The sequence below is a fragment of the Pseudophryne corroboree genome, chromosome 10 (genome assembly GCF_028390025.1).
Source record: "Pseudophryne corroboree isolate aPseCor3 chromosome 10, aPseCor3.hap2, whole genome shotgun sequence".
Lineage (NCBI taxonomy): Eukaryota > Metazoa > Chordata > Amphibia > Anura > Myobatrachidae > Pseudophryne > Pseudophryne corroboree.
The window spans coordinates 22,716,933-22,729,887 of record NC_086453.1 but is presented as its reverse complement, the minus strand read 5'-3'; the positions used below and the strand labels follow the sequence as shown (position 1 = coordinate 22,729,887).

The window sequence follows — 12,955 nt, the reverse complement described above, 5'->3', positions numbered from 1 at the left end:
TCTGTTATCTCACGTAACTATATTTCTGTGTCTCTTTTGTTGTAGATTATGACACGGTTAGAATGACCGGACTTATACTGGCAGTTATCATGTTTGTATTGGGGATCGTCATCGCTCTTAGTAAGTATCAATATTTTATATTCTCAATTAAATCACAGATAGAGAACTTGATTGACTGCTTTATGTAGTCAGCAAAGTACAAATGGTTCCCCCATCTACTAGAGTGCTATGACCTGGCCAAGAACACATAACAGTTGTGCCTGCTGTATGCAAATGCCCTGACTAGGCTTCAGAGTCGGGGAGTTAGGAGAAATGGGGCGGTGCAAATGTCATGTGGGTGTGGCCACGCATCATGATGAGGTGTGACCAGTTAACATGAGGACATCAATGGGGTGTGTGATCAGTACTTCCGAAGGTCACAGCAGTAAATTGAATATACCTCCCGAACTCCTAACCCAAACAGGAGAGTGCCTCCAATGTCCCACCAAAACTGGGACAGTTGTGAGGTATATATACTGATATAGGCTTCCTTCTGTGGGACTTCCTTAACTCAGAGGACCTACAGTATGCTGTAGAATTTATGGCACCCAATAGAGCATGACCAACATTGGGAAAGCCTTACTTGAAAAAAACACTTAACCACACCACCCCCTTCTATATCTCCAACCTCATGTATGTCTGCACTCCACTTGCATCATCTGCTCTTCCTGACTGTCGACTTACCTCTACTCTACTCTACTCTACTCACTTCCTCCTATGCCTGGTGTGCTCCCCTCCATTGTACATCTCACCTCTCCAGGTCTCACTTCCTCCCACTTTCCCTGTTTGTAATTGTTCCTGAAGACACATATTTTCATTAAAGCCTACCAGACCTACTCTTGTCTTCTCTATCACTCCCTTCTAATCACCTTGTTTCCTTCCCAGTTCTTCTCCAACTGTTTATACGCCTTGTAACAATTCCAACCTGCCCTCAGATACTGCAATCTAGGACAGTTGGGGCAAGGTGGTGAACACTTCAGTCACTTAGGATAAATACACCATTCAAAGGAGTCTTTACATTCTCCAAACAAATATTAGTATTTGACACTTAATTAAACATATGTATGTAGCATTGACCTCACAGGCTTGCAAGTTCAACAAGTAACATGGAGAATATACTAGATTAAATTGATTTAATCTGAGAAGTATGGCCAATGTTTGGTAACAAAGAGATATTACAAACATGGACATACAGATTATGGACCTAATTCAGACCTGATCATAGCAGCAAATTTGTTAGCAGATGGGCAAGACCATGTGCACTGCAGAGGGGGGCAGGTATAACATTTTCAGAGAGAGTTAGATTTGGGTGGGTTATATTGTTTCTGTGCAGGGTAAATACTGGCTACTTTATTTTTACACTGCAATTTAGATTTCAGTTTGAACACATCCCACCCAAATCTAACTCTCTCTGCACATGTTACATCTGCCCCCTCTGCATTTCACATAGTTTTGTCCATCTGCTAGCAAATTTGCTGCTACGATCAGGTCTGAATTAGGCCCTATGTTGCAATTAGTTTCAGAAAATAAAATAGAGAAAATCAGTAATCAAGATTGTTTACATAAGAGTCCTATTTTTCTGCCGTGGAAGAGATCTCAGTATAGATTGGTACACCCCTCAGTCAGATGACACTTCGTGCTGGGAGCATCTCACTCTTATTCCTCTAGCAGTTGCTCCTTGGCCCCCACCTTTGTTAACTCTTTCAGTCCAAGGTGCACCCATCTTCCTTTGTTCTTCCCTCAAACAGCTTCTACTGTTCAAGCTAGTAGGGCCTAATAACAATAGGGGACCCCTGGGTCTTCCAAATATGGACACCTTACCAAACTAGTAGGATCTACATAGAAGTTGCAACATATCTGTTAGAAGTGGTAACATAACCCCTAAAATAGTGATATATGACTGTCTGCCCCGAGGAGTGTAAAATGCCCTTAGATCCTGTTATCTGCACCATCCTTTGACTTCAAAGGACTTGTCACCTGTTTAGTCTCACAGTTTGTACACAAAACAGTAGATTAGATTTCCCTAACCCAAACATGGCCCCAGCTGTGTATAGTACACATACATCTGAGACCCAGACCCCACTTTCAAGAGTCACGCTGCTTATGTAAACAGCTTATTCTAACAAAACTGGTCATTTGATTTCAAGAACTGACTTATACAATTTGTAGGTACCGTGCTTCATACCGAACATTCATACCAATGCTCGTTCTCTCTCTGTGTGAAGCACTACTGGTCTCAGCTAATAGCACCTTCATTACTGGCAGTTAGGGTGTGCAGTCTAGGTCCCACTTTCCCTTCATGGAGAATATACATTGATAGGTTACACATAGGAAAATAGCATTTTATGGTCTCTATTTAACACCTTCCCCTCAAAAATGGTGCACAAGTTCTGTGACCCATGTCGTAATCTCACCCATGTGCTACTGACCACCTCCTCACCTTGCCAAGAGAGTCCATCAGCATTACCTTGCTCAGCACCCTTTCTGTGCTGGATAGTAAAATGATACTGTTGCAAGGTATGGCTCCACCTTAAAAGTTTCCCATCATCCCGAGAGACCCTATTCAGCCACAAGAGTGGAATATCTTCAGTAATGACAGTGAAGGGCTGTAGTTTTTGGAGAGACCATACAATTGACAAACCCTCCTCTGTAATGGCGGCATGGGCCATCTCACTGGGAAGCAATGACCTACTTATAAAAATGCCGGGATGCCCTTCCCCCATCTATCGACCTGACTGAGTACAGCACCTAACCCAGGGGGCAGTGCCGTAACTAGACATTTTAGCGATGTGTGCAAGAAACAGCATCGGCGCCCCCCCCCTACATATTCAAGATAGAGCCAGTGTGCGCTCTAGGCGTGCACAAAAAATTTAGGTGCGTGGCTTCATGGGAAAGGGGCATAGCCACAGAGCTCCCTTTTACACATTATGGCAGCAGAGCCCCCATTTTACACATTACGGCAGGTAGAGTCCCCTTTTTACACATTACGGCAGCAGAGTCCCCTTTTTACACATTACGGCAGACAGCGTCCCCCATTTTACACATTATGGCAGACAGCGTCCCCCATTTTACACATTACGGCAGCAGAGTCCTCTTTTTACACATTACGGCAGACAGCGTCCCCCATTTTACACATTACGGCAGACAGCGTCCCCTTTTTACACATTACGGCAGCAGAGTCCTCTTTTTACACATTACGGCTGACAGCGTCCCCCATTTTACACATTACGGCAGACAGCATCCCCCTTTTTACACATTACGGCAGCAGAGCCCTTCATTTTACACATTACGGCAGACAGCGTCCCCCTTTTAACACAGTACGGCAGACGGCGTCCCCCTTTTTACACATTACGGCAGCACAGCCCCCCCTTTTTACACATTACAGCAGCAGAGTCATATATATATAAATATATATATATATATATATATATATATATATATAAAACCGTGGGCCAGACATAAGTTATGATGGAGGAGGAACTCCCCACAGCCAGTCCCTGTGTCGATACGGACGGCGGGGGATGGGGGCTGTGGGTTTTTGCTGCGCTTTGTATGTCCCCCACAGACTCATGGCCCTCATTCCGAGTTGTTCACTCGCTAGCAGATTTTAGCAGCATTGCATACGCTAGGCCGCCGCCCTCTGGGAGTGTATCTTAGCAGAATTGCGAACGAAAGATTAGCAGAATTGCGAATAAATAATTCTTATCAGTTTCTGAGTAGCTCCCGACCTACTCACAGATTGCGATCAGCTCAGCCCGTTTCGTTCCTGGTTTGACGTCACAAACACGCTCTGCGTTCGGCCAGCCACTCCCCCGTTTCTCCAGACACTCCTGCGCTTTTCCCTGACACGCTTGCTTTTTCCAGCCAACGTCGGGAAAACGCTGAGTTGCCGCCCAGAAACGCCCCTTTCCTGTCAATCATTTACCGAACACCGGTGCGACTGAAAAGCGCCACAGACACTACAGCAAAACAGCAACGTTTTTTGTAAAATAACTAAGCGCATGTGCTCTGCGTACCATGCGCATGCGCAGTAAGCGACTAATCGCAGTATAGTGAAAATCGGCAACGAGCGAACAACTCGGAATGACCCCCCATGTCTGGTGCCGGAGGGAGGCTGGGTAATAGCATTGCTGGGCTCCATAGAGTGCGCTGCAGTGGGGGACAGGGAGAAGTGCCCAGCGCAGCACAGCTTTCTCGTTATGGCTGGCACCACAGGGAGGGATAGGACCAAGTGACTGGGTAAGGGAGGAGGAGCCGAGGAAGTGGTGGGAAAGGTTGGTGCGGCCAGACATTTATTTTTTTGTTGACAGGCAACTTTAAAAAATATTAAAAGGCACTGTCCCTATTCCACGGGGCCCTCTGTCCTCGGGAACCTATACATTTATCCCCGTCGACACCCTCACACCCTGTTGCCGGGCATTGTTCTTCCCCCAAACAGGTTCTACTGATCAAGCTAGCAGGGGTTAAAATCAATAGGGGACCCTTGCGTCTTCCATAGAAGTTGCTACATATCTGTTAGACGTGGTAACATAACCCCTAGCATAGTGATATATGACTGATCTAAGGAGTGTAAAGTGCTTGTCACCTGTGTATTCTCACAGATGTACACAAAGCAATATGTGAAATTTCCCTAGCTCACACACAGTCCCATGCAGCACACACACACATCTGAGACCCAGACCAATTTTTCAGGGTTCATGCTGCTTACGTAAACAGCTTCTAACACAACTGTTCATTTGATTTCAACAACTGACTTAAGCTGGGTACACACGTTTACAAGCACGCTGCTGATCGGGTGAACGCTTCCGATCCGCAGAGCAGTGCGCCTTCCGTTGAACCACCTGTCAGCCTCCTTTCAGCACCATACACACTATGCTAAAATAGCTCAGTGTCTACCGGCTTCGTTGGGCTCAGGAGGTCGGCCTGACAAATATTAAGCAGTACATGATATGTGACCTCCTGAACCACGGCTATTGCAGGAGCGTTAAAGGCCATTTATCAGCTAACGCTCCTGCACATGGTACAGCGTACACACCTATACAATGGTGGTCCCGATGACCTGATATTGGGAGAACAGGCCTGCGATTGTATAGGTATGTACCAAGCTTTATACAATTTGAAGAAACAATGTTTCATTAAGAATATACATTGATATGTTATACATAGGAAAATATCATTTCACGGTCCCTGTGTCGCAGCCCTCATTTGGATCAGTAGCAGATCTTGCCACGGGCAAGCAGGACTTTTGCCCGGGGCGCCGCCTTCCGGAGGGCGCCGCACCATGGCAAGATCCGCTACTGCCTCAGCTGCCCTCCACTACTGCCCCCAGCTGCCCGCTGTGTCCCGCTGCCCGCTGCGAAGGGAACTAGACGCGTAGCGTCTAGTTTCCCTTCATGGAGAGGACCTTTACTGTGCGGTGCGCGATGACGTCATCGCGCACAGCACAGCAAAGGTCCTCTCCACGAGGGGAACTAGACGCTACGCGTCTAGTTTCCCTTCGTGTAGAGGACCTTTGCTGGCTAGCAGAGCGGGTGTCTGGTGCACTGCAGACTGAGGGTGCGGCTGCAGTCACCCCCGCCACACCATCTAAATTGCGTGCGCAGACTCACTGCCCGCACTACGATGGCCGCCTTCCCCTGTCCACCCCGTGCTGGCTGCTCCCAGCCTCCCGCTGCCTGCACCACGCCCTCGCTAGCCGCACCCCCGCTACTCACTTCTGCTCAGCTTCACACTGTGCAGAAGTGAGGTAAGAGAGCCGGCACATGCACACACACAGACACACTCATATATATACATACATACACACACACACACACACACACACACACACACACACTCATTCTCTCTCTCTCTATCGGCGTGCACTCTCCATGTTTTGAATGGGGAGGGGGGGGGGGGGGGGGGGAGAAACGTTTGCCCAGGACACCAAAATGTCTACAACCAGCCCTGATCCTTACCACCAGTGCTTCTGGTCTTCTGTCTCCCCCTCAGTGGCACTGACTGCTTACCCATAATCTGGGTACAGGGTGACGGACAGCTGTTGTTCCTTCCCCTGCAACTTACCACTGTCCGCTCTCAGCTACAGCGAGTTGACCTGCTCTTACCCTGTACTCTACACCCCTTGGGGGTAATTCCAAGTTGATCGCAGCAGGAAATTTTTTAGCAGTTGGGCAAAACCATGTGCACTGCAGGTGGGGCAGATATAACATGTGCAGAGAGAGTTAGATTTGGGTGGGTTATTTTGTTTCTGTGCAGGGTAAATACTGGCTGCTTTATTTTTACACTGCAATTTAGATTGCAGATTGAACACACCCCACCCAAATCTAACTCTCTCTGCACATGTTATATCTGCCTCCCCTGCAGTGCACATGGTTTTGCCCAACTGCTAACAAACTTGAAGCTGCGATCAACTCGGAATTACCCCCCTTGTCTGTAGTTTTACTGCAATATTTGTTTTTAGAGATTGTACTGTTCACTGTTGTGCATTGTATTTATGCTGTGTACTGTACTAGTTATTAAGTTACCTCTTGTGCTGCACTGCGTACACCTTGCAGCGCCTAACAAATCTAAGATGATGATGATGATAATAAATAATAATAAACATTCTCTTAAAATATTGACTTTAACCCCTCAACTAATAACATCATTATACTGTTCATAAAATATATGATTGGTTTTAATACATATAATATATTTTGTGTGTGTGTTTTCCCACAGGTAACAAATGCAAATGCAAACAGAAGAATGCAAAGTAAGAGTCCCGTCTGGTCACTGTCCTCACTCACCTCCGCGTCCAACACTCTGTATAGCAATTCTGCCAGGGAACAGCTTCTCACTTTCCCCACAGATACACCGCCCGCAGGGCAGCATGAATGCAGCATAACAGGCCCTGTGTGATATCCGCTCAGAATCATACACAGCCATTATGGCTTTTGTGAGCGTGTCATTGTTACCAATCTTCCCCCAGCGAGTGGTCATCTCCACAGGAGCTCTGGGCATTTAGCGGCCCCTGCATCAGCTGAGGGGTGTCTTTATAATGAACGCTCCCTTCCTTTTATTCCAACAAACGCAGCCCGGGGGGGTAAATGCTCCACTAGAAATGTTATTTATGCAGGCAAGGGATAATCTTTTCAGGATTAACGACTCCCCTAGGCTAAATGCTATTAATTGTTATTCTTTCTATAAATGATGGAAGCGCTTTGTGCTTTCATCTCACCGAGACCAGCAAAGTACCAGTATATTCCAAATATAACACGGCAAATATGACTGATGCTCAACAAACGGATGATATGCATGTAACTCTGCTTTTGGCCCTCATTTTAGCAGCCGTGCAAACAATAAGCCGCCGCCCTCTAGGAGTGTATCTTGGCTTAGCAGAAGTGCGAACGAAAGGATCGCAGCGCTGCTGCAAAAAAAATTTCAGAGCAGCTCCAGACCTACTCCTAGCTTGCGATCACTTCAGACTATTTAGTTCCTGTTTTGACGTCACGAACACGCCCTGCGTTCGGCCAGCCACGCCTGCGTTTCCCCAGGCACGCCTGCGTTTGTATCGGACACGCCTGCGTTTTTACACACACTCCACGAAAACGGTCAGTTACCTCCCAGAAACACCCACTTCCTGTCAATCACTCTGCGGCCAGCAGTGCGATTGAAAAGCGTCACTAGACCTTGGGGGAGATGTACTAAGCCTGAAAAGTGATAAATATCACTGTGATAAAGCACCAGCCAATCGGCTCCTAACTGCCATATTACAGGCTGTGTTTGAAAAATGACAGTTAGGAGCCGATTGGCTGGTACTTCATCACTGTGATATTTATCACTTTTCAGGCTTAGTACATCTGGCCCCTTGTGTGAAACTGCATCGGCTGTTGTGAAAGTACGCCGCGCGTGACAGCTATCGATCAACTCGGAATGACCCCCATTGTGCAAGTTTCGCACCATTAATAATAATACCTGTACCAGCCGTTTGCAAGGTGGAGATTCTCCACCAGAGTCCGGCCTCCAAGGTGAGCGATTAAAGCGCCTTTGTATGCAAAGACTTCAGCGGCATGCCTGCGACACGAGACCGACCATCTCCGCGTGTCTGATTAGCCACCTCCCAGTCACAGCCCGGGAATGCCCAGCAAATTTTCTATACGCTGTTCCGTGTGTGCGTCTGTAATCGCAACTGCGACTCTGTACAAACACAGTCAGGACGCTTGCGCGGTGCGACTTAGATGGATGCTCAGTACAAAAAGAAATCGCTCAACTACGTCCGATAATGACGCTGGTTACGACCCAGAATAAGGCCATTTATCTGCAAATTGTTGCAGAAAAAAAGGACCTTCCACAAAGCAATAATCTTACGGTAAAAGATGGTAGAGGGTAATAGGCAGCCGGGGGAGATCCATTTATTACTGGCATAATGAATGCACGTAGCAAACATCAAACAGGCTGAATGTATATATTTTTAATAGGAGTGCAACACATCAATTCACAAGAATCAAGTGGCCTAAAAGAGACATGAGGCACTCCATGCCTCGTGCCTCAAACACTTCATTATGAATTGACAGGCTGAATAGTAATTTTGGCCAGACTTGGCTTCCTCCGCAGTTTGCAGGTGGGGGTCCCACACTCAGATCCTGATAATAAACAGCACTTGGAAGAGACAGGCCACAGATTGTACATATTTTAGCAGCAGTAAATGAGTGTTGTTCCTACTGTATGTCTCACATTGCTTTGTCTCTTATCACAGCGGATCCCAGTCTGATGGGAGGCAGCCTCTACAAACCCAGAGTAAGTCATTGACATTAATCCTTACATTTCCAGCAAGCCTACATTTTTTTATGTCCTCTATATTCGCTGAGTTGGTTGAGGCTCGATGTTGCGCTTCTCGGGGTAAAAGCCGGCTCTTGCGGGAGGTCTCCCCTTATTCACAGAGTTTTATAGGCACACACCAGAGGATGGCTCAAACTATGAATGACCCAGTTACTTAACAAGCAATGTCGGCTTATTGATAGATATCAGGTACAGCTGTACTCACTGTTCCATGCACACTCGTGATGAAGGGGATCTTGAGTAGAGTGTGGATTCATATAGCTTACCATGCGTTGAGTGTATACTGCAAAGACTTATGACTTTCACAGAGTCACACTATACAGTATCAAGATGGCTCCTGTGCTCAGTAGAGATCTTGGTGGCCATCTTGGGATAGAGCATGAAGTGTCCCTGCAGAACAGGATGACTGGAGTATGAGAAGTGGCTCACTCCTATTTCAATACTCCCAACTTTCCTTCTATAAAAATCAGGATAACATGCCAAGCCAGATATCTAAGTTGCGGGGGGTATAGCTCCAAGGCAGGGTACCATAAAAGCCCCTTTTTACATAGAAATCCAGGAATGTCCCACAAACCAGGGGCTGTTAGCTGTCGAATTTGGCCCCGTTTCCCTCAAAAGTACATGAAATGGCAGCTATACCGCCGATTCACGTACTATTCGACAAATCGAATTCCCCAACTTGTCGAATAAAAATAGCGGGGACTGGAGAGGTCGAATCACGATTCGACAGATGGCAGCTTTCGACCCTAATTGAATATACCCCCTAGTGTTCTGAGCCTGTATCTCTTTAATGGATGGCGAGAACTGAATTTTTATCTTGACAATGGGCCTTATTCATGATTGTAAGGAATTGCACCGCTGCATTGATGCCATTGTGCAATTCCATGTCATTAAAAATCAAATGCAACAGGAGGCGTCTGCTGGAGATAGACGCCCTCAAACGCCACAGCATGTGACTGACAGAGGGTTGCGAGCGATATCGCAAGACCCTTGTACATGTGCAGAACAGGTCTTGCACGAACCCTCTAACATTGTATTTGTATGTAAACCATCGGGTTTATATAATATGAATTAGGCCTAATAAGTGGAGATAGAAAAATCTTGATTTATCATTGTGATGGGGGCTCTTGATAATAGATGACCGGGGTTTGCTGCCTTGGGCCAAATGGATGTGGGACCTCCAGAGTGCTAAAATGCCCAGGCATAGCACAACAGTCAGCAATTAGCTTTTATCTGTCTTCTGCACGTTTGATAATGAAATTATGTGTGTTTTGTTGCTATGCTATTTAGATTACATTTACATCTTTGAGTGTTATTTGTAAATGAACATCTTTTTGAATATTTACCATATTTTTGAACTAGTAGATATATGCAAAATTGTTCATGGCCCACTTAAAATTGGCAACATTGGCCCTCATTCCGAGTTGTTCGCTCGCTAGCTGCTTTTAGCAGCATTGCACACGCTAGGCCGCCGCCCTCTGGGAGTGTATCTTCGCTTAGCAGAATTGCGAACGAAACAATTAGCAGAATTGCGAATAGAAAATTCTTAGCAGTTTCTGAGTAGCTCGAGACTTACTCCTACACTGCGATCAGCTCAGCCCGTTTCGTTCCTGGTTTGACGTCACAAACACGCCCTGCGTTCGGCCAGCCACTCCCCCGTTTCTCCAGACATTCCCGCGTTTTATCCTGGCACGACTGCGTTTTTCCGCACACTCCCAGAAAACGGTCAATTTCCGCCCAGAAACACCCACTTCCTGTCAATCACACTCCGATCACTTCAACGATGAAAATTCTTTGTTCGGCCTTGAGTAAATCTACTAAGTTTTGTGCTAAAATACTTAGCGCATGCACACTGCATACCATGCGCATGCGCATTTTCGCCTTAATTGCTCCGTTGCGAAAATCGGCAATGAGCGAACAACTTGGAATGACCCCCATTGGTGTAGCACTTTGTTTGACTGCATTATTTTCATCAATAAAACCTGTTACATTTATCTTCAACCATTGTGATAAATTTCTAATTCCTCCTCCTCCCTCTCTCTCACCCCCACTCTCTCCCCACTCCCATTTCTCCCTCCTCTCTCCCTTCCTCGTAATCCCCTGCTCTCTCTCTCTCCCCTTCTCACCACCACTCTCTTCCCCCACCCATTTGTCCCTCCTCTCTCCCTCCCTCTTTATCCCCCTTCTTTCTCTTTCTCTCCCCCTCTCACCCCCACTCCCATTTATCCCTCCTCTCTCCCTCCCTCTTTATCCCCCTTCTTTCTCTTTCTCTCCCCCACACTCTCTCCCCACTCCCCCCTTTCTCTTTCTCCCTCTTTCTCCCCCTCATCTCTCTCTCTTCCTCTTTATCCCCCTTCTTTCTCTCACCCCCACTCCCATTTCTCCCTCCATCTTTATCCCCTTCTCTCTCTTTCTCTCCCCCTCTCCCCCCACTCTCTCTCTACTCCCATTTCTCCATCCTACCTCCCTCCCTCCCTCCCTCCCTCTTTATCCCCCTTCTCTCTCTTTCTGTCCCCCTCTTACCTCCACGCTCTCCCCACTCCCATTTCTCCCTCCTCCCTCCCTCCCTCCCTCTTTATCCCCCTTCTCTCTCTCTCTCTCTCTTGCAGCTCCCGCTGGAAGTGTATAGCTCCCCATTCTCAGTTTCTTGATTTCTGCTGCTGGATCCAGTCACTGGACCCCCCGTAATGAGGGGAAAGGATTGAAAGGAACCCCCCCCCCCCACCACCTCCACATCAATGTCCCAGATAGCGTGTTTAATGCATGCGTGGCTCTTCCCTGCGTGACTCCTCCTCCCACAAACACACAGAGCTTCCATTTCTCATCCCGAAGGACTGATTCAGAGACACTTCTTTCCCACCTCCCAATACACAGAGACAGGAGCACAGAGAGTTGCAGAGTGAGAGACAGGCAGACAGGGGGCGCTATAATACACCACTGATGCATGGCAGGCACACGGAACCCACTTATATGTCTATAGAGTAGGAATATTAAGATTACGCACCATTATTTAAATCAGGATTTTAAATATTCATCTGAAAAAGTTAAAACGTTGAACCTGTAAGACAGACCCCCCCCTCCCCCCCAATTTACTGTAGCACTGAAATATCCCAACATAGGGTCCCATCACCTCTATAGTAGACTGTAGTTGTGTAATCTGCCTAGCAACTGCCCGTGGCAACCCTGTTGCCCCAGATCTCCTAAAGGTCTCTCACTGAATGGGTTAATACTGGGTGGACACCAGGAACACATCCCCTTTTAAATTATTTGTATATAGCATGTGACAAACATAAATCTATATTAATAAATAGCTATAAGAGGAAAGATCTATCTATATATGATATACAGAATGCGGCATGGAAATATATGCAAATTAGTTTTCCTGGGTTTTCTATTTATTTTTATTTTAGTTTTTTTTTCTTTGCTTTCCCTCCCCTGATACACCAATAAAACAGAATATTTCTATATTTGTGGCCGTATGTGTTTTATATGTACAACATTACAATGTTTGGGCTTCGGTTTCTCTATATCTCACACAACACATTTCAGTGTACAGACCGATAATTAGTTTATGAAAATGATAATAATTTGCGATTAAGTATAATAACTAGGCCCAGGATTATTAGGATCTATAAAACCAAAATTATTTTTTTCCATCCAGGTTTTAGGATTTTATAGGTTTTAAAAACTTCAGCAATTTATACATTGTATGAAAATACAACAAAACCATGCAACATATTATGATGTGCCATTATTACAGATGTGTCCTGCTACTTCATTGCAGCATTTGCTCAATGCGCTATGCCGCGGCAGGCCGTGATCCATTCGCAGAGCGGATTTCCCATAGAAGCGAATGGGTCACGTATCTGAGCAGTTGTGCTGTTTATCTGTATATATGTATCTGACCATCTGTATATATGAAAACTACTCATTCCACAGTAAATTTACATAGCTTCAACTTAAGTAACAGAATAAGGTTTTTTCTTAAGGTTCTAACAGTCAAAAGGGGCCCATTTATCAACAAGCGATAAAATGCTTTGTGAATGATAAAACTCGTTGCATATGATATATGGCGCTCCAGCCAATCAGCTTCCAACTG

General features: G+C 46.1%; 1 protein-coding gene across 1 annotated transcript in view; it reads left to right on the top strand.

Annotated features, from left to right (window-relative positions):
• The window catches only part of LOC134965840 (sodium/potassium-transporting ATPase subunit gamma-like), a 62,604-nt gene extending 50,281 nt beyond the window's left edge, over positions 1-12,323 (top strand). Inside the window, exons 3-6 of the mRNA XM_063942217.1 lie at positions 46-120; positions 6,757-6,790; positions 8,774-8,814; positions 11,466-12,323. Coding sequence (XP_063798287.1) covers positions 46-120; positions 6,757-6,790; positions 8,774-8,814; positions 11,466-11,485 — 170 coding nt within the window. The 3' untranslated portion in view covers positions 11,486-12,323. The remainder of the gene's footprint in view (positions 1-45; positions 121-6,756; positions 6,791-8,773; positions 8,815-11,465) is intronic.
• Positions 12,324-12,955: the final 632 nt, after the last annotated feature.